The 23,448-nt window shown below is 41.8% G+C and overlaps 1 protein-coding gene across 2 annotated transcripts in view; it reads right to left on the reverse strand.

The window, feature by feature from the left end:
• EPHA3 (EPH receptor A3) overlaps positions 1-23,448 on the reverse strand; it is a 481,147-nt gene that overhangs the window by 65,549 nt on the left and 392,150 nt on the right. For both annotated transcript variants that reach the window (XM_040338731.1, XM_040338730.1), the window contains exon 9: positions 22,127-22,194. In XM_040338731.1, the coding sequence (XP_040194665.1) occupies positions 22,127-22,194 (68 nt within the window). The remainder of the gene's footprint in view (positions 1-22,126; positions 22,195-23,448) is intronic.

A 23,448-nucleotide genomic window follows, 5' to 3' on the forward strand; every position in this document is an offset into this window, starting at 1 on the left:
GTCAATAAGTGACATCCGGAAGCTGGTACACCGTGTATATGAAACATCTCCCATCTTCCATTATTCTCTATAAGAACTAAACTAAATCAATGTCTTGATGAACTGATACATGTCATACTCAAGCCATCAGCAGCAGATTTATTAATGACCTTGTCTCCAAGTGATCTATTTTCATCAAACAATGCCTTCCTGCTTACATTTCCTAATTGTGATATTATCTGCCATTGTTTTTTCATTTCTTTTTTTAAAGAGGAAGCAAAATAAAAATTGTAACCAGGCAGCCCGTAAAGCATAATAAATAATGGAGCTGGTGGGTCTCCTAATGCTCAACAAGTTTAATTAATTTTCTTATAATAAATGGTCCCTGCCGTTTCAAGGAAATAAGCTTTAATTCACCAGAAGGGGTCGGTGATTGCTATGCAGGATTTGTAAAGTGTTAAACGACAAATGATTTTCAGCGTTAGGAAAATCAGGCAGACAGGCCAGCGAGTGAGAAGGAAGTGGGCGCTTTCTCATATGGAGACATGGTCATTTTGTTTGCTAGGCGCTCCATATAAACAGAGCAGTTTGTTACGGGTTGGGGTGTTATGTGGGAACACCGTTGGACGCTGATGAATTGTTCTATTGTATGAAAGGTGCTAGAACTCACTGCCTGTAAAAACAATACAATTAACAAACACAATTAAGGCCAATGCAAGCATTGCCCCTGGCGAATCCATAAACTGCCTGGTAATGATCATTCAGAGCCTCCAGCCTGCAGCATTCGTTCCCCAGACAGAGAAAAATATCCATATAAACATTTGTCCTTCAATTGTGTTGTCAAATTATGATTCTGTTTCTATGCTCATATATAAAACCATTTGGAAGTTGTAAAGAACACTTGCAACTAAAAATATGATGCATATGTAATACATTTAAAAAAATTTAATACCTCTAAGTAGGTGGGATTTTCGGGGCAACAACAATTGTAAATGACAACTGACATCAGTTGTCATTTACAATTGTTGTTGCCCCGAAAATCCCACCTACTTAGAGGTATTACATTTTTTTATTGATAAAGGGATGATGGCAACGTCATGCCTCTACACATGAGCCAATTTTTTCCTATGTAATACATGTAACTATTTTTTCAATGGATTTTAATATCAAGTAGCAATAATTACTTATTTTAATGTTTATAATTTAGTCAATTAGATTTATTCATGATAAGACTTAGAGCCTGTGGGCGGGGCTCACCCTGCACTTAGTGGTACCTTCCTCCATGCGCATGCTCATCAATGCCCAGGAGCAGGCGGAGCTGCTTTGATATGGAAAACAAACATTATGGCGGTACTCTGGATTAAACATAAGCAGTACACTGTGTGCAGTAGTGGAATATATGCTGTCCCGTGTTACAACACACCTTCCTCATGTGTGTTGCATCTAGGAGGGACACTGCTGAGCCTGTGCCCTCTCCACCAGTCCATTGTACCTCTGCCACCTCACTCCTAGTGACAGAATGGGGTCCCACTGAGCATCTAGCGTGGACCTCATGCATGTTCTCACTCCTTCATTTTCCCATACCATACGGCCAGGTACATGAGGTCTCCTTATATTCGTTTCCATCCCAATTACTTTGAATGAACCGACCACTTGAGAGGGAGGCAGATCACAGACCCCCTCGCTACGGGAGGACCTGTCATCTTTGCTAGGTACCACGCTTTATGACCGGCTGCTATATAATTCCCACCAGTTCCTGGGTACGTGTGGCAACTGCTCTCCGACTCCAATTCTCCTGTCGAGTTAACCATTTATAGTGAACTTGCTTCATTCCTACTAATTGAATTCCCTGTGTGTTTTACAGGCACCATACTTCTAATATGTAATATTCTACCACGCACCTAATTGAATAATTTCAGACCAGGCAATATGCAAAGAAATATAATGCAGTTCCATCCCTAACTGACAAGCTGAGACTGCCCATGCATACCTTAAAAGGTGTATGTCCATAATTGGTGTCCTCAAAAAGCTTGGCAGATACTTCCAATGTTCCGCTGCTCAGTGGGACTACATAGCGCAGCAGCCCCTTCTCAGTATCAAATGTGCAGCAGCCCCTGGATCTGGCCTCCCCCTCTTTAAATATGCACAAGAAAAGAAATCAGGGCCCAAAAAGCCAGAAAAAGGTGTCCAAACCCAGTTAACTCTTTCCCAGCCTAGGCAGGTTAACTAGCTTGTGAAAACAGAACCCTCAATAAAGGCAACCTGCCTACATGCCCTTTTTCATTGCGCTGCAGTTTGACTGAAGTGTGGGTGTAGCACCCATGGTTTCCCCTAAACTTTCTATTCAACCACATTTTTTTTTGGTGCATTTTCTGAAAGCGTGGCAAACATGCAGCATGCAGGATTTTTGGTGCAGTTTCAGAAATTGAACCAAAAACGCATAATAGGAAGTCTATGGGTTAACTGCAGGAAAGCTGTTGGTACACTGCATTGCTGACAAATCGCAGCACAGCGTTGTGAAACAGCTCTTAAAAGGGGCAGTCTAGGGTGTCTCGTTCCATCTTATACATGTTTCTCCTTTTTAGGTCTCCAGAGAAAAAAGATATAATAAAATGTAATATTTCACACATGTTACACACATATATACAGAATAAGAATATTTGTATTATTTTGCTGTTTGCAAAAATATATATATATAAAAAGTTTTGGTAGGCCTAGAGCAGTGATGGGGAACCTTGGCACTCCAGATGTTTTGGAACTACATTTCCCATGATGCTACACTACACTGCAGAGTACATGAGCATCATGGGAAATGTAGTTCCAAAACATCTGGGGTGCCAAGGTTCGCCATCACTGGCCTAGGGGAAGCACAAAAAAATGGCCTGAAATGTCTAGAAATGTATGAAATGGCATCTTTATTTTTATTATTGCTTTTGAATCATATTTTCAATTAGATCTCATCTGTTTATACCAGAGCAAAGGAACTTGTTTTGGCAGTTGCTGAGAATTTTCCTTGCTCACCTTTGGGCATCTTTTTTGGTTCCATTTATTTAAAAATAAGCTTTCTACATTTTCTGTCTACAAAAACATAATTGCTGTTTGCTCTTACAACTATGGTGGAAAACCAAGGAGCACAAAGGGTGCTTCTGGCGACACCTATATAGACATTTCACGCAAACTTCACATGTCCTGTGGCAGTATTTAGCCACAGAGATTTTATACATGTATAAAAGACATGCTGCTAGGTTAATTGGTTCAACAAACAAAGATTACCTGTTCCTTGTTTTTTTACACTAGGCCCAACAAACCAATCACTGTCAACCAACCAAGTGAACCTATAAACCTTTTGAAAGTTTCAAAATGAAAATATCTCAGATTTTGATACAAGTTGATTTGGCCACCTAAGTGCTTTTATTTCTTAAGCCGTGTACACACGACCGTTTTTCATGATGAGATAAATGACATTTTTTAAATTGGTCGTTCAAAACGTTGTGTGTAGTCTCCAGAGCATTTTTCTCAACGAGAAAAATGGGCATTAAAAATTTAGAACATGCTCTATTTTTTCTCGTTGTTTTTGACGTTGTTGTTTTTCTCTTAGTGAAAAATGGTCGTGTGTACGCATTAACGACAGGGGAAAAACGCACATGCTCAGAAGCAAGTTATGAGACAGAAAATTAGCATAATCAGCCCAAACGGAGGCGCCATTCGAATGTAACTTCCTCCTTATAGTGCCGTCATATGTGTTGTACGTCACCGCGCTTTGCTCAAGCATTTTTTATCACGATCGTGTATATGAAAGGCAGGCTTGAGAGGAATCACATTGAGAAAAACTTTGTTTTTTTCCATGACATGAAAAATGGTCGTGTGTATGCGGCATAAAACATTCTGGTCTCTGATCTCTGACTGTATTATTAATTTATTTTTTCCCATTATGAAGAATCCAGAAGAAGTTGAGTCACCCACCCTATCAACCTCTCTAAATAAGTAGGGATGAGAGCCCATGGTGAGAGGATTTGTAAGTATGAAACTGCAGGAGAAGTCATTAAATCGGAAGTTCACACAAAAAGGGAAATTCTGCATTTCGGAACCCTCCCCCCCTCCGGTGTCACATTTGGCACCTTTCAGGGGGGAGGGGGTGCAGATACCTGTATAATACAGGTATTTGCACCCACTTTCAGGAATAGACTCCCACGGGAGTCACGCCCCTTTGCTTCACCCCCGCTGTCTTCTGGGAAACACACCGGTCCCAGGAGACAGCGGGGACCAGTAATGATGCGTTGCGCAACTCGCGAATGTGCAGTAGAGAACCGGGCAATGAAGCTGCAACGCCTCACTTCCTGATTCCCTCACCAAAAAAAAGCAGCGGGGGCAGAGATGAGCGATTGCTCGGCCTCGGCTGAGGACATCGCGGGCTCACTGGACAGGTAAGTGTCCATGTATTAAAAGTCAGCAGCTGCAGTATTTGTAGTTGCTGTCTTTTAAAAAAAAAATGGGTGGATCGCCGCTTTAAGTCATTTACCCCACCCAAGTCTATCAGAACTGATATACCAGATTTGGAAGGAGAGATCCTTTAAACAGAACACTGAGGGGTCTACTTAGCAATGTTTTCACCCAAGAATAGGCAGCATACAGCTCTTTGTTCTGTTGATTCATTTTATTTTTTTACTTTCACCACTCGATTCCACCATCAACACAATCTGTGTTGATGGGGGAATTCCTCCCGCAGTGCTATTGTATTCTGCTGGGGGGGGGGGATGCATAGCCATAGAGAACCTTCATAGCTGACAGAACACAATGATTGCTGCTAGCGGCTATAGCTGCCAGCAGTGGTCACATGTAAAAAATCCGACAGGCTTGGTAGATGGATTGACTTGGCTACAACCAGACTCCCAAAAGATGCATCGAACCTCGGCCAGTACCTGCTGAGCCAGCTGAGATTTGATCCATCTATGGGAGACTTAGACTGGCAATACATGTTCAATTTTCTGGTAGAAAATTTTAGATTTAGATTCACCAAAAACCATATAATATGAGGTCAAAACTAAACAACTTTCAATTGTATCCAACTAGGCATGTCCTTTCACTACATAATTTAAGGTAAATCTAAAGAAAAATTGTACAAGAGAATTGAACATGCATGGACAGCCTTAAAGTTCAGTGGACTAGGCAACTATGCCCACGCCATGCATCCCAGCATACCACTATAGTGCTATCAGATGTGCTTTTACAAAGACAGGCTGAGCGCTAGCACCCTAATGACAGAAGAAATACCTCATCTGTTAGGATGACAGGATCAATAGGTATTTACATAACTTTGCAGGAGGTTTTGTGGATTCCGAGAGGGCAGTCTTTTTGATTTTGGTGGACTGCCTGATTTAGCAAATTTTAGTATTTTCCTATACTTCTACTTTATATACTAGAACGATGTGAATAATGCAACATCCCCACACAGACATCAATTTTCTGCTGAATGATGCCAGTATATCGACTGTCTATTTTAAACTATGAAGGTTCCTGTTTATGAAGGTTATGGCTTACTGTATATAGCAGCATGCGCCGTCCGTAAAATTTCCCAGCGTGCATTGCTCTAAATGACGTCGCTAGGACGTCATTGGTTTTGACGTGAACGTAAATTACATCCATCCGTATTCGCAAACGACTTACGCAAACGACGTAAAAAATGCAAAACTCGGTGCAGGAACGTTCGTTTCTGAATCGGCGGAAATCCTCATTTGCATATTCGTCGCGTAAAAAAAACGAAACGCCACCTAGCGGCCGGCCTGGAATTGCAACCTAAGATCCGACAGTGTAAGTCACTTACACCTGTCGGATCTTAGGGAGATCTATGCGTAACTGATTCTATGAATCAGGCGCATAGATCCGACCGACGCCGGCGTATCAGGAGATACGGCGGCGTATCAGGAGATACGCCGTCGTATCTCTATCTGAATCTGCCCCGAAGTGTTTAAATCATTAAATAATAAGTACTCAGTGTCATATGTTGTAACAAAGCATCACACCGTCCCTACATAATGCACAACAAAGAGTTGTACAGAGCTTAACTACTTCAGTCCCAGAAGAATTTACCCCCTTCCTGACCAGAGCACTTTTTGCGATTCGGCACTGTGTCACTTTAACTGACAATTGCGCGGTCGTGCGACATGGTACCCAAATAAAATTGACGTCCTTTCTTCCCCATAAATAGAGCTTTCTTTTGGTGGTATTTGATCACCTCTGCTGTTTTTATTTTTTGCGCTATAAACAAAATTGCGAAATATTTGAAAAAAAAAAAAATTTGCTTTTTCTATAATAAATATCCACAAAAAAGATATAATTTTTTTTTCATATTAGGTCGATATGTATTCTTATACCTATTTTTGGTAAAAAAAAATCTAAATAATTGTATATTGATTGGTTTGCGCAAAAGTTATAGCATCTACAAAATAGGGGACAGTTAAATGGCATTTTTATAAAAAATAATTTTTTTACTAGTAATGGCGTTGATCTGCCTTTTTTCATTGTGGCTGCAACATTATGACAGACACATCAGACACTTTTAATGCTATTTTGGGATCATTGTCATTTATACAGCGATCAGTGCTATAAAATGCACTGAATACTGTGCAAATGTGTCAGGGAAGGGATTAACAACTAGGGGGCAAGGAAGGGGTTAAGTGTGCCCTAGGGAGTGATTCTAACTGTGGGGGGCTGTGCTACCAGTGACACGACATTGATCACTGCGGCTGATGACAGGGAGCAGTAGATCAGTGTCCTGCCACAAGGCAGAACAGGGAAATGCCTTGTTTACACAGGCATCTCCATGTTCTGCAGCTCCGTGACACGAACGCGGGACACCGGCGGACATCGAGTCCACAGGTCCCACGTGCGCGGTCATGGAGCTCGCGGCTGGAAATTCAAGCGTACGTTGCTTTACCCAGCCAAGCCATTCTGCCGATGTATAAGTGCGTGACGCAGTCGGCAAGTGGATAACTTGCATGGTCTGGTGTTAACAGCTAAAGTTGGTTTTTAATCCTTTCCTACCCACTCCTGACAGCCCCTTTAATAGGGTTTGTATGCCCAAGGGCAGGTAGGATCAGCAATTGTGTGACCATTGTTATTGGCTGTCACAGTGGGCACATGATCAGGAACCGATCCCATTGGCTACTGATCATTAGTGGGCACTGCTGGGAAAAAGCAGTGAGTGTGCTCTCAACAAAGAAACATTGACCAACTAGTGACAAATATGTATTACATGTAGGTCATAAAGCCCACCCTTTTGCTGCCGCACAAATGTGTTACTTGGGTGGCAAAAAGTTAAAGTAGAATTCTATACTTAATTTTAATTTAAATCATTTTTTGGGCCAAGCTGGCCAAAGAGAACTAATTGTACTACAGAAAGATGTTGCCACTAGATGTGTTGTAATTGACTGTGGTAGCCTTAGCTACATACAGTAATTGGAGTTGTGTTTCAGCAGCAGTATGGGCGACTTCCCAGCTGCTGCTGAATATAAACAAAGTTTGGTTTCGTACTTTTTTCCCCATTTAGGAGAAGCTTTGTTTTTTTTAGCAGTGAATACAAAGCTTCCTCTGATTGGTCATGGTTATGATTTTCATCTTGGCCAATCAGAAGAAGCCTTGTATTCATTGATAAAAATACAAGGCTTCTCCTGAAGGGTGGAGAAACAGTAAATGTTAGGGCTCTTTCACACGTCCGTTCCGTTCGTCCGTTTTTTGGACGTCCGTTAACGGACCGCAATGCTTCCCTATGGGTTAACGTCCGTTAGCGGAGGAGCATCCGGTAACGTCCGTTAGCATCCGTCTGCGTTAAGTTCCATTTTTTTGTACGGAAGAAAACCCTATTTTTCTTCCGTCAAAAAAACGGAACGGACGAAAAACGGACGTTAGCGGATGATCCGTTTACCATCCGATCCGCTAACATCCGTTTTTCATCAAAATATGTAAAAAGCCCCAAAAAAAAAAAAAAAAACGGATGCTGATGCTAATTTTGACAGGTACCCACTACCATTTCCAAGTGGAACGCCACAGTGATCTATCAGAAGATCTCCTTACCCCCCCCCCTCCATCACAACCTTCTGGGATCTTGCGGGGCCATTCACAAGGCACAGCGTTGCTTGTGAATGTGCAGTGGGTAGCCAGCTGTGAAGCCGCAATGAATCACAGCCAGCCCTCCCATATGGGGGCCCAACACCTGCTGAGCTTGATGAAACTTGTGGATCCAGTGCAGCTCAGGCTGCAGAAAAAGGGACTGATGAATCTCTGTACTCAGTCCCTTTCTCTGTTTAGACCCCTGATAGTTCACCAAAGCCCCCCCCCCCAAAAAGAATGTATATTCTAAAAACATGTAAAAAAAAATAATCTAACAAATAATTAAAAAAAATGAAGGACTAAATATTTAATATTGCTTCCTCACCACCTTCTTTAACCCCACACTAGTACCCCACACTAGTACACCACAACTGCATGCTTTGCAGATGGTTGCGGGGCACTTGCAGAGCAGTGCTATTAAATGAAATGGGTATTTATCGATAAGGGTATCATTTCTGCCAAAGCTACGAAGCATAGCATCTCAGCCATGGCATTTCAGTAAAATTATAATTTAATATATACGGAGGTGGGGGGGGGGGGCTGTCAGGTAGGCTGTATGGGCCAAGTGATTGTTAACAGCAGCCCTGCAGCCAGCTGCCCACAGTAAATATTCCAGGCCAGGGACCCGAAGACCACTGAAGAAGCGATTCAGGTGATCACAGCGCTGGATCCCTGCAAGGTAAGTGTCCTTTTATTAAAAGTCAGCCGCTACAGTATTTGTAGTGGCTGACTTTTTAATTATTTTTATTTGAAAGGGCAAAGAACTGCTTTAGGCTGCCTTTTTGCTAAGTCAGCAAGGAGTCATACTACACAGACTGGATTTAAGAACATATGTCATTGAATGTAGTGGCATTTAAAATAAAACATTGTTCATTAGAAAAGCTGTAATCCATGTAAGGATCTCAAGGTTTACTTTTCAGTCTTATGCCGCTTACACACGATCAGTCAATCCGATGAGAACGGACCAATGGACCGTTTTCATCGGTTAACCGATGAAGCTGACTGATGGTCCGTCGCGCCTACACACCATCGGTTAAAAAAACGATCGTGTCAGAACGCGGTCACGTAAAACACACGACGTGCTGAAAAAAACGAAGTTCAATGCTTCCAAGCATGCGTCGACTTGATTCTGAGCATGCATGGATTTTTAACCGATGGTTGTGCCTACTAACGATCGTTTTTTCTTCTATCGGTTAGGAATCCATCGGTTACATTTAAAACAAGTTGGCTTTTTTTTAACCAATGGATAAATAACCGATGGCGCCCACACACGATCGGTTTGGACCGATGAAAACGGTCCATCAGACCATTCTCATCGGTTTAACCAATCGTGTGTACGCGGCCTTGGAGTGCACCTTAAAGATTAAATTGATGCAATGAGAATGTGAAGGGAACCACACACCAATAGCTGGAAACTTGGTCAGGAAAATTTGACATACTTTTTAAAATGCCATATCATCTATTTTATGATTTGTATACTAAACGCAATGTTCTAGAAATACAACAACCATGTTTTAATGACTATCCCTTGAACATTTTGTAATTGTGTGCTCACAAGCAGAGATAAAGACGTGGTAAGTGTGTGTCTAATTACAACAGAATTTGATTGTGCTAAATGTGCCATGCAAAGAGTCGAAAAAATAAAAAACAGCTGGTCAGATATTGTCCTCCTGACACCGGCCTTCATTTTGGAGTTCACGCTGCAGAAAATAAGCTTACACACGATGCACTTTCCTTCTTATACTGCTAGCCCTACCACGTCTCCAGAGGCTGGGTGAAGCGGAGATACAATGGCCGTAATCTCTTTGCACCAATAATTAGAGGCAACACATGTCGTAAATGGGGTCTGTCATGAATAACAGATAATAAACACATGCACATGTGTTAAGCCCCCTCTGTTCTACAGCTCATTCTGTGCAAACACAATCATTTTCCTCTCCGTTCTAGTAGCATGATTCACCCCCAGGCTAACAAAAAGCAGGAGGTGCTATTCAGACGGGGGCAGCCGAGGAGGTGAGACACTTCCACAGTTCTTTCAAAGGAAATCATGGGATTTTAAGTATTGCTGCAGTGCCTGCAGCTCTATGTGCTCCTCTGTGTAGAGCAAACTATGGGAAACTGCCCGCTTAGTTTAAAGGACGGCTTGTCTTTACTGCATTTATTGACTTTGTGCTGATCTGCCTGACATAATTCACTAAAAATAAATAAATGCAGAACTGCACGTCTAAACTCGTGACAACAATAATATTAGTAAATTAGATCCAGAAATTAGATGAGAACCCTTGACAGGAGGAAAAAAAATGAAAATGTGTCTCTCTTACAGTATAATAATACAGCAAACAAACATATTCTCTAATATTATTATATTACAGTATTATCTCCCAAAAATGCTATTCAAGAGACTTAAGCAGTCATAAAAGGCACCTCAATTATTTTTTTTATTTTTTTCTGTGCAGCCAATCCTTGGATCTGACAGTGTCCCAAATAAAATACAGCCTTGGGTGTCACCATTTATTGCCACGTGCCACGTTGGTTTTCTGCAATTATTTCTTTACACCTGTACAATAAGCCCTCGGAGACTTGTTTAAGGCCGTAATCCGAGACTGTAGACACTAGGAGTATGGCCCCATTCAAGGCTATTTGAGTTTCAAAAGACCAGCACTCCATCCAAATCCCATCAATATTTATTCTACCATAGCGGGCTATAAAACAAATATCTACACTTACGTGTTTTGGCCAATCTAAGTTTTGCTAACAAATCAAATTCAGCAATTTATGCTAAAACATCTATTTATTGATCTTTGTTGAATTCATAATTGCATAATATTGTGTTGTTTAATATATAGCTTTTAGGAATTACTTGGAGCTACTGGGCCATGCAGGGATCATAAGCAGAGAAAATAGTCAGCTCCTATGAGAGGCTTGCTGCTTTAGACAACTCCTTCAAAATTACTGGGCTGCAAATTAAGAGTGGACCTTCACCCATAAGAAGTTCCACTTTTCTGCCTCCTCCCCCACTAATCTTCCATCTTTGGCACATTATATTTTGTTGAGGGGAGCAGGCACCTGGGTTTGACAGGTACTCGATCCCACTTCCACTCAGATCGCCTAAGCGATCCAAATTAAAGTTTGCCCCCTCCCTGCCCGCAGCCTCTTGGGACAGGTCCCATGTCCCAGAAGGCTGGGGAACCATTCATAAAGCACAACGTGGCTTGCGCATGCAGTAGTGCAGTAGTGTGCATTAAGAAGCCTCCATTCAATTACATTGATTTCTTCATGCAGCACAACTTGAGGTGACTAGGGGCGACTTGGGGCGACCTGAAGTCGGATCCAAAGTCGGACCTGTGTGAATGGGCTCTTAACGGCATGTTGCGTTGGCCAAAAGGAGTATAGGTAAAACATTTTTGTGCATAGATGCTTATTAAGGGTCTATGCAAGGTGCAAGGGTAGCATTAACCTAATGCATGTCGGGAACATTCGTATAGATGTGAATGATCCCTTATGCCTCATACACACTATCGGAATTTCCCATGGAAAAAGTCAGACGAACTTTTTCCATCGGAAATTTCGACCGTGTGTATTCCCATCTGAGTTTTTCCATCGGATATGTTCTCTTTTCCTCTGATGGAATTCCTCTGGAATTCTGATGTGAGTTTGGTTAAAACCCGATCGTGTGTACGGGGCATTACACACTGTACAATGCAAAAGAAGATGATAGCATAATTAAAATAATTACTACTACTACTAATGGTAATAATTATAAATAACAAAATCATGTGTTTGCATTGTGTTACACTGTGATAATAACTTAGGAATGAGATCTGAGATTTTTTAAACTTTGAACTGACCTTAGAATGTAAATATATCATATTGCAGGTAATAAGCAGACATAATAAAGTCTAATCCACCTGTCACATTCATGGTGTTTTATGAGGAGAATTCCCACCTCCGGTCCTCTAGATTCTTTCCAATTCTGCATTTCAAGATCATCTCACTTGTGTCCAGGTGGTTCTATCATTACCAAGGCTGGCTGTGCCAGGATAATTAATGCTGCAGGCTCGCCTGTGAGAAAATCCTGAATAACTTCTCTTTTTTGTCTGGGGAATGACTGTTTGAGAAACCTTGATACCGGTGACAATATTAATTAGCTGCAAATCTGTATTATACTACAGCGGAGATCTGCCAGCATCCATCAAAGGTTGAACTTTGCGTCCTTGACTTAAGAGATAATGCTGTATAACTTTAACTAAAAAAAAAACATCTTTCTGTAGGAAGATGCATTCTAAAATGTTTCCACGGTTTGGAAAATTAACATTGAAAATATTTTCATAAAAACTGGTACTAAAGCATCTTTGTCTTCAAACTCCAATTGTGAGTAAAAGGTCTCCCTGTAAGAAACATGGTAAACACCTCTCACGCTGCCCATGCCGTTGAATGCTGCTCCATAGGAATGAGTGAACTGGGCAAAGTTCGGTTCACAGGAGGTTTAATAAACTAAGTTTTTCAATGAAAAAAAACGAATCCCACTGAAGTCTATAGGATCAAAATCCTGTTATTTTTTTATGGCATGGCTACATGGGTAGGTAGGCACTGCCATGGAGGACATGTACTAATGTAAAATAAAAATAAAAACTGAAGAGCTCAGGAGGAGATCCTGTACTAACAATCCAATGTTAGCACATCGATATCCCCCGCTGAGCTATTGTTTTCTTACTGGGGGACTAGCCAGAACACACCACTCAACACTTTCAGCTATTGACTGAGAGCGCTTATTGGATGCCGTTCCACAGACCTTTTTCGGTAATGCCTTGGGTGTTCGGCCCGCTTCTGTTGGACTGGCTGTCATACACACATATGTCATACGAATGTCTGGCGGTTTCTATTGAACCGGCCAATACCACCCAATATTCGGGCCATTTGTACGGCCCTTAAAACAGACACTCTATCTCTGCAACTATGAAGATTCTAAGGGTGTCTCTAGCTCTGCAAGACATTGAAGATCGAATGGAATGAACTGTGATCAGGACCAGCCCTACCATGGGTCCTGGCGAGTCAATGGGACCCAGGTGGCACTTTAAGAGGGACAGCAACAGGGGTGCACTGCCTGAGGACCCTAAGCTCTCTCCCTCTAGTGCTCCCAGAACAGCACAGGCTTCAATAGCAGGAGCATCCGCCGCCATTGCAGGGCTGCTGTTGCCGCAGTACTATTGCTGTTGCAATACTGAGCCAGGATTGGAGCGTAGTTGGTCGTGGCGGTGAAGAGGAAGGGGGGAGCTTTCGTGTTGCTGCACAATTCATATACCTGTGAGCTGAGCTGATATTTTTGGGCATGTCTTTTTGCTGGATTGTGCATGTCTCTTTGCTTAATATATGGGGATGTCTCTTTTCTGGATTGGGCTGTCTGTTTACTATATGGACATGTCTCTTTGCTTTATGGAAATGTCTCTTTGTTGAATTTATGGAAATGCATCTTTGCTGAATATATGGGGATGTCTCTGCTGGATTGGGCTGTCTCTTTACTATTTGAGTATTTGAGGATGTCTCTTTGCTTTATGGAAATGTCTCTTTGCTTTATGGAAATGCCTCTTTGCTGGATGTGCATGATTTTTTCTTTTTGGGGGGGCTGCGTTTCATTCATGGACCCAGGCAGCACAATGTCTTGGGCCAGCCCTTACTGTGATGATAAGTATTATTAGCCGGATTCAGAGAGACTTACGCCGACGTATCTACTGATACGGCGTTGAAAGTCCAAATGTGCGCTGTCTTATCTATGCGCGGTTTTCAGGTAACTAGATACGTCTGAATTTTGCCAAGATACGACCGATGTAAGTCTCCTACGCCGTCGTATCTTGGGTGCATATTTACACTGGCCGCAAGGGGCGCTTCCGTTGATTTACGCCTCGAATATGTAAATGAGCTAGATACGCCGATTCACGAACGTACTTGCACCTGTCGCTCTAATCTACGTCGTTTACGTAAGGCGTTTTTCCGGCGTAAAGTTAAACCACCAAATAGCTGGTCTAAGTCATTTAGGGTATGGACGTCGGAAGTGCCGTCGGATTTTACGTCGTTTACGTAAGTCGTACGTGAATGGGGCTGGGCGTAAGTGACGTTCACGTCGTACGCATTGCGCCGTCGTTTCTTAAGGAGTATTTGCGATGTGATTCTGAGCATGCGCACGCATGCGCCGTTCATTCGGCCATGCATTCACATGGGGTCACGATTCATTTGAATAGAACACGCCCACTGCCTTGCTACTTTGAATTACGCGGGCTTACGCCTGCCCATTTATGTTACGCCGGCATACATATGGGAGCAAGTGCTTTGTGAATACAGTACTTGCCTCTCAATGTTACGTCGGCGTAGCGCATATGAGATGCGCTACGCCTAACTAAAGATGCTCCCGTCTCTCTGAATCCGGCTATATGTGTGTATTTTACAAAAAAAGAGTTTGTCTACATCAGTGTTGCCAACCTACCAGATTGAAATTTACAGGCACAACACCCGAAAATTTACTGACACAGCCACGTTTTTACTGGCATTTCACAAAAGTTACTAAATTACATTTTTAGGTGCAAATTACAGTATTTAGGCTACAAACAAGTACACTAGGCAAATAGCAATGTGATTTAAGGTAGATATTAAGGTAAAAATAAATAAAAAATAAATTATTTTCGATATAATAAGGGCAAATTATTCACATCACCTGCCTCCATCCCCCTCTGCCACCAACACCCCCTGCCTTCACCCTCCTCTGCGGTGCCACAATCTCCCCCTGCCTTCAATCTTTCTCTGCCTCCAATCTCCCCCTGCCTCCAATCTCCCCCAGGCCCCCTGCCTCCATCGTCCTCTGACTCTATCCCCCTCTGCGGTGCCACCAACAACCCCTGTCTCTATCCCCCACCCTCTGCGGTGCCACCATCCCCCTCTGCGGTGCCACCAACACACCCTGCCTCCAATCACCCCCTGCCACTAACACCCCCGCCTCCAATCTCCCCCTGCCTCCATTGCCCTTTTCCTCCATTGCCCTTTGTCTCCATCCCCCTCTGTGGTGCCACCGCAGCCACCATCACCCCCTGCCTCCAATCACCCCCTGCCTCCAATCTCCATGCGCAGTTCCAAGCCGAATTGATCTCGGCTATTTTTACTGGCACATTCCCGCAACCACGGACATTTACAAACAGGGGGGAAGTGCCCATTTTTACGAACTGTCCATAAAAATACAGACAGTTGGCAACACTGGTCTACGTCTTTCTACTTTCCACAACTGCAGACTAACTTTTGTCAGCACGTGTTCTAAAATCTTTACCTTTTCTCCATGGGGAAAGGAACAGACAGCACCTTTGGTTAAGGCCCCATACACACGTCCGAGGAACTCGAAGGGCAAAACACATCGTTTTGCTCGTCGAGTTCTGTGTGAAGCCGCCGAGGATCTCGGCGAGCCAACTTTCCTCATTGAACAACGAGGAAATAGAGAACATGTTCTCTATTTGGCTCGACGAGGAACTCGTCGGCTTCCTCGGCCGAAAGTGTACACACGACCGGGTTTCTCGGCAGAATTCAGCTCCGATCGAGTTTCTGGCTGAATTCTGCCGAAAAACTCGGTCGTGTGTACGGGGCCTCAGTTGAAAAAACTGTTTGCAGTGGATCCCAAGCATGCCACACTCAAGAAAAGCAATTTGGATTTCTTGCCACCAGTTGTTCTTAAAGTCTGACTGTTTATGGTTCTGTTACCCCCCCAAAATATAATCGCTTTACACATTCATTTAGCAACAAAGTATTTATTTTGACGGTAAATTAACAAGTAACTAATACAGACCTGTTTACTATAACAAATGAGCTGAGAGGATGGGAGATTGTTTATAGTAGTCTAAGACTTCACAAGTTACACTCCGTAAAGCTTGATTAATATATGAGAGCTACTTATATTTAGACCCCAATTACAGGTGTTAAAATTCCTGAGCTTTACATGGCTTTGAAGCAGAAACACCTTATCAAACAGCACTAGTTACACAAGTGTGGAAACACTTCTTTTATGAGCTTTTCAAATCTGATAAAGTGATGCTTAGAAAGCATTTTTCCTGCCAAAGTCTTTTTACAGCCAGAAGACATTTTGGGCTTTTAAATCTAAAGATTTTTTTTTTAAACGTTTCAAATGTCAAATGCAGTTGTCATAATACGCGGCTGTCTCAGAGAAGATTATAAGGTTTTGCCCGTGACATCATCTTTTTTTTTCCAGGTTAGATACATTTATGAGCCAGTTCATATCAATACTCTTTAAATGTGTTTCCCATGAATTAGGAAAACATGGGAACTGTATTATAGTTTACTTCACATGGTTTTCTAATGCCTTATTTATACTCCGCTGTCCAGCTGCGGTGCAGTGTTAGAAAATGGTGTTATTCCTTTAAGGCCCCATGCACATGGCACCATCTAGGAGCTGTGTGTCCCCCTGGTGTTTTAGTGTACCCAGCCCTGGTGCAGCCTATCAAAGTCTGTAGCAGGCTGTGACATAGCTGTACCGAGTTGCACCCATTTTTAGGTACGTATACATTCAGGGACGAAGCTTCGGAACGCAGAAGACTTGCATTCTGGACCTTTGTTTCTGAAAGCATAGAGACAATGTTCAGCTCTGTCCAGCGTCAGCCTGCCATAGATTTTAAAAGGCAGCCTACAGAGCGTACTCTTCGATAGCTCAGATGGTAGAGAGGAGGACTGAAGAATCAGAAAAGGCAGCCTACAGCGGGGCAGGATGCTGCGACTTGTCCTGGTGAATTTGTGAATGGTTTTACATAATATGAAGCCTTCCATAATTAGACAAGAGGAGAGGAGGATGGGCTGAGCAGCTGCAAATGACTCAGCAGCTGCAGGATCGGGGACACGGAGGTCCAGCGATGAAATGCTGGATGTAGAGCAATAGCTGTAATCTCAGTGGTCAGAAAAAAATATAAATTGTAAAAAAAATAGAAAGGTCCACGAGGTTGCATACTCCTCGTTTGACGCAATGGAAGTACAGAGCAGTGGGTGCTGCAATAATGAGTATCAGGCAAGATATACATCTCTGTGGTAATGCAGGCACATTACCATTGTGTATCAACACACATTGTGTTAGGCAGCTCATTTATTTTGAAAGAACTGCCGAAGCACCACAGCAAGACTAATGTAGCACCCTCTAGTGTGTGATAGATGTAGTGTGTAGAATAGGCAAACTATACTCTGATTCATATTGTACATTTGTTAGTCTGTAATTAGGTCAGGGTTATTAGAGTTCAGAGCTGGATGACTCACCTGGCAGCCCTCTGGTGCCTCCCCCTGGTGTCTGTAAAGTTGGAGAACCGTCTAAATTTAGTGGGTAGGAGTTAGGAGGAGTCCCCAGTAGTGGGCTGGCAGGGGACTGAGTTTACCTTATAAACATACATGGGCCATGCCAGCAGGGCAGTCAAAGGGAAGATGGAGATACAGTGTTGAGGAGGCTGTCGGTGACCCTAAGGGGTATCCCCCTAGTTTGGGGGGTTGACTTGGGGCTTGGGTGCTGGAGAGATCCTGCCAAAGACACAAGGGAGAAATCTTTACTGGAGGAGCGGAAGCAATGAGAGGACAGGGTGAGTAGTTCAACACTGGTGAGGACCAACAAATGGGGGGGGGGGGGACTGCCACATGTAGTCAATCTCCCTTTAATACAACGGTGGGCTTAAGTCTTTAGTCCTTCCCCTGAGAGATCTCCTGAGAGTTAGCTGGGTGGGCTAGTGAAGAGTCAGATGGGTGGACTGTTGTGAAGAGGTAGCCAGTAGGGCTGGTGAAAGAGGCAGCTGCTGCTAGGTGGCCTGGCAGGGCCAGAAGAGGTGGTACTGGAAAGAGTGACCACAAAGGAAGCAAAAGGAAGAGTTCCATGCAAAAGGGACTATGAGTTCCTGCCTGTAATAGACCACTACTGAACAGACAGGGAGAATGCTAAGTTCCCCCAGGAGTGTACCAACAGAGACCAAGAGTGTGCAAGAGGAAAGTGAAGAGGAGACTGTATATAGGAAGTTGTCCCTGAAGTTTGCTGAAGTCAAGTGGGCATCCCATAACTTCTCCCTATACAAATTGTTAACCCCCTAATAAACAACAAAGACAAATGGACTGTTTTGTGCCTGTGAAGATTTGGTATGCCTGCCTGTGCAGGAGTGGGGGATCCCTTTCATCTGCAGGTCCTATGTGGGGTGTGCTACATCAAAATCAATGATGCTATTTCAAGGGAATGAAACACATGGTAGCTGCAGCGCACGTGTGTTGCCTTAGTGCACTGGGGTGTCATTTAAAATAAATAGCGCTGTTGTGCACCAATGCACATATGATTGCAATGTGCAAATACATCAAAGGTGATTATATAAACTACAATAACCTCTTTACCATTAATCAAATTGGACAAAAGGGGGTATAATCTTAAATTGCACAATGGGTTCTTCAATGTTAGAGCAGTGAAAATATGTGAATATTTGAACGCCAATAAGGATAAAAAGCACATCCACACATACACATGTTTGAACTAGATGGACCTGTGTCATTTTTTTACTTAATCAACTATGTAACTATTTAACATGGGAGGTGTGAACCTGGCCACACTGGAAGGGCTTTCAAGAGAACCTATCATTTTGCCCTGAATGACAAAAGAAACATATTCTCTTTAAGGCAAACCTTACAGAGAACATATTCTCTTTAAAGTGACTAACCCCATCTCATACAGAACATGAATATCATCATTATCCACTATTCTGGCTACAGTAATCTAACATCTAATTGGCTGCTATGGATTATTGGACGTTGTATTACATTGTGATGCTTTTATCAGCTTTCCCAAGCCTGCTGGATTTTCAAGTGATGACCAGTTGCAATATGAATCAGCTGGGAAGGGAAGTACTAATTATTGTAAAAACATCTCTCCATATAATAGACCATTTCATTAGCCATTGTTACTGATCTGAATGATCTAATCAATGTGAAAGGCACGTGGTTGAAAGCCACATGTTACAGTTGGGTAATCAAGCCTGTTCTAACTACACTGCAGTAATAATCATTCAGACAGCTTACACATCCATCTGTATCAGCCTCCCGGTGCAAAGAGACACATTATTCAAATTTTTGGTCTGTTTATGGAATTAGAAAAATTGGAAACGGAGATAGTTCCCCAAACTAGTCTCCGAAAGTAAGGAAATGGACTATCTCGGTACCAGGTAGACACAATACATTTATTTTATTCATATAAAAATATAAAAAACATGATATCCAACATACATAAAGACAGTATATTTAGTATTCAAAACAAAACAATACATTACAAGTACATGGGTGTCTATACATATATTTTGCTGATACTTAATGTGCTCAAAAGATGGAAGCAAAGATAAAGTAGGTCCTCACAGGACATGTGATCCTCACATATTTTGCGGTTGATTACCGCTTTATCAGGAGAAAAATGTCTAGAACAAAAGGGGGGGGGGAAAGGAGAGGGGAGAGAGAAAAAGGGAAAAGGGAAAAAAAGGGGGAGGGAAGAAAGGTAAGGAAAGACAGGGAAGGGAGCAAGAAAACCATAGCAATGTAAATATAAATTCAGCTAAATCTAAATGTAACACTGACCTGGTATGTCAGTGTAAACTATGGAACTAAGGGACATCTTTTCTCCTGATGAAGCGGTAATCAACTGTGAAACATGTAGAGGACCACATGTCCTGTGAGGACCTACTTTATCTTTGCTTCCATCTTTGGAGCACATTAAGTATCAGCAATATATATATATAGACACCCATGTACTTTTATTGTATTGTCGTTTTAATACTAAATATGATATCCTTATGTATGATGGATATCATGTTTTTTTATCTTTTTTTATGAATAAAATAACATGTTTACTCAAATCATGTATTGTGTCTACCTGGTACCGAGATAGTCCATTTCCTTACTTTCGGAGATTAGTCTGGGGAATTAATTTTGGTTTCCAATTTTCTAATTAATCTGGATGATGGTACCTACCCCTTTGTTTTTTGTACGTTTAATGTACTAGAGGCTTTTCCCTATTTCTATCTGTTTATGGAATTAACAAAATCTTCAGCTTGTTCTTCGTAATTTTAAAGTGTTTTTTGTTGTTTAATTGGAACCAGATATTTACCAAACGGGAAGAAAAAACTGCAATTACGAAGAAACAACATCATCACTATTACAGTCCCTCCACAAAATTCTTTACTTGAAGTTAAACACCAGGCAAATAAAAAAATTCTAAAAGACACAAATTAATACAGCCTTATTGTCTTTAAAGCGAAACTTAAGCCCAAAGGAGAAGTTCCTCTGTATGCCCTCCTCTCACCTCCCTCCACTATATTTGACACATTTTTTGGGGGCGGGGAACAGGTACCTGGTTTTGGCAGGTACCCATTCCCACTCCCGGGCGGATCATTGCGGCACATCTACTGAAAGCTCGTCTCCCCCTCACTGCCCACGACCATTTACAAAGCACAGCACGGTGTGCACATGCACAAAGGAGTTCCAGCCAGCTGCCCAGACAAAACATGCCAGTGTCAGGGACTTGAAGACCGGTGGAATACCGCATCGGCTGAGGTCAGCACTCGACCCCTGAACAGGTAACTGTCCTTTTTTTTTAAAGTCAGCAGCTACAGTATTTGTATTTTTCAAACAGGGTTAAGATCCTCTTTAATAAATCGTTAAATGGATGTGCAAATACCTGAATTTGACTTAATTCCAGTCTCTTTTAACTCCCTGTATTGCATAACTTTAGCTGTGAGAGGGAGGTGCTTCCCTGGGAGCAAATGAGGTAAGCTGTATGCAAAGATGCCAAAAATAATTACGCTAATTGGAGGAAAGAGCAGAGAAAACAGGAGGCCTTATCAATCACCTTTTGCTCCTTCACTTTCCAACCAGTGGGTGTGGGGAAGGGATACTATTGTATTCCTCTTAGCTAGGCAAGAATGATATTCAACTACAGCTTCCGGGGGGAAACTAATGTCATGTATCCCAGGAGGCCTTTGCGATATTTTAGAGTGCATGAACTACTGAGCATCATCAGGGAACTGGTTGTCTATTCCTTGCTCTTGCAGCTGGTCCACTAACGATCTGCCACGATGCATGCAAATTATCCGAGGTCTGGTGGCTGCAAGAACCCAGAAAAGACAACAAGCCCCCTGATGAGGTAAGTAAAGAATTTGGTGGTTGTGGGATATGGCGTGTGGTGGCTGATTGGCAGATTGAAGCAGGACAACTCTGGATTTCCTGGACATGTGTTTAAATATTTTGAGGCAAACACAGTCAACAAGGCAAGAGGGGATACAAAAAAAAAAAACACAGGAAGCTAGTGAAATAGGACAGACAGGGTTTAAATCTTACAACTGATAATGAGATCTGCCAGAGACAACTTTTTTTTGTTTTACAATTGACAGCTTCTAAATATGTGACAGCCTGTGGGCACATGATCAAGAAGCTCACCCCTGCCACCTGACATTACGATAGCTAAAAAAGCAGTGTATTATTAACATTACATAGAAGGGGCAAGCTAGGTGGGATTTATAAACAAGCAAACTATATGCAGTCAATTTTTATGTTTTTTTACATTATGTTATTGGGAACATGTAACAAATATAAAGTACGGTAGGTGTTATCCCAATTTAAGTGAAAAATTGGGAACACACTTTAAGGTAAAAATAATAATAATACAAATTATACACACTAAAAGTACACAATAGTTTCCCTTTAAGAGAAATGTAATTTTCTTTTTCAGCAGACAACAAAGTAGAAAATGTTCTGGTGACTTTCTGATTAAATCTTGGTGAAGCATGCCTTATGAAATATACAGGATGTCACCTCATTATTCTCCTTACAATATTGCAATAAGTAAAATAACCAATAGGTGTCACATATGTGTAAATGTACCCTTTCTTTCCTTCACATCCATCTCTGCGATTGAGTAAAGAGCTCTAGTTAACAGAATACAAATAAGAATGCACTCTTCAGACATGATCGGTGTTAAATGGACCTTATAAATCACAACACTTACAGTGACCATTTCCAAAGTGGAGTCTTTTTTCATCCGGGCTGTGCACAGATTTATTGTATCCACAGAACCTGCAAGAGCAAACACAAGCATTCATTTCCTCAACGATACAGAAAAACATGTTGACGTTATAATAAGACAGCGTGTGCATTGTTATTGCTGACTAGCGTACATACAGTAAAAGGCAGACAGTTCACCAAATGGCCAAAGAGGACAACTAGGGCCTTGATAAGAATCCTATAAACACTTTAGTCACTTGACCTAATTTACCAAAGTGTTTTAAATAAAGTTAAGCCAGTTAACAAAAATCCAAATTCAGTCGGTTCAGCAGGAACGGACAGAATTTTGATCCATGTCTGGGCAGGAAGATTGTACAAAAGTCGATCTACCGACTGACTTCTGCACAACCGCCCTATCAGATTCTCCGCTCTTGATCAGCACCACCAGCTACAGCCGGCAGCACTAAAAGTACACTGAAATATTTTGTTTCGGAATTTCGTTTGCGTCCAAAATATACATTTATTTAGTTATTCCCAAAATTTGTTTTTATTTATTTTGTTACGTAGAAAATGCATTTGTCTGAAAATCCTAATTAATTAAGGTCGAATCTGTCAATTGAAGGCTTATGGTGTCTGTTGAATATTCTAAGAAGATTCGACGAAGTCGCAATCGTACATTTCCGGTCAAATGCTCAGCCCACAAGCTATAGTAGAATTCTAATGTTGTATGACTAGTAATAATTATATTTATTATTATTACTAGTCAACTAACACTAGAATTTTTCTATAGCCTATGGGCGAAGCATTTGATCATAAATGTCCGCTCACGGTGATCGTATGTTTTTAGCTGCTTCGTCGAATCTTTGTGTCTCTATAATGTTGAATCTTTTCTCTCTATGTTGAATCTTTTCTCTCTATGTCAAATCTTTTCTCTCTATGTAGAATAATCTTCGACTAATAGAGTTAGGTTTGGTACATTCAACCGAAGGTTCGATAGACACAGATCTCTATTGTCACCGTCATGTCGAATCTCCTATCTATATCGAACTGTTGTCGCAACAAAACAAAAATAAAGCATTTTTTATGTCGGATCTTTTGGATTTCGGATCGTTATCGTTTGTTAAAAGAAACGTGAAAATCCCTAAAATTCAGACGAAAATGAATGCACATGGCTACTAAACAGTGTTTTGGGATGGCAGGGAAGTCTCCCTGCTGTCAGAATACAATAGCTCAGAGGGGAAGATTCCCTCATCCACAGTGAGTGTTTGGATGTGGGAATCAAGTCATTGTTTTTGTTCAATCTCCGCTTGAATGAAAAAAAAATGA

This window comes from Rana temporaria, chromosome 2 (assembly GCF_905171775.1).
Source record: "Rana temporaria chromosome 2, aRanTem1.1, whole genome shotgun sequence".
In the NCBI taxonomy this organism is placed as follows: Eukaryota; Metazoa; Chordata; class Amphibia; order Anura; family Ranidae; genus Rana; species Rana temporaria.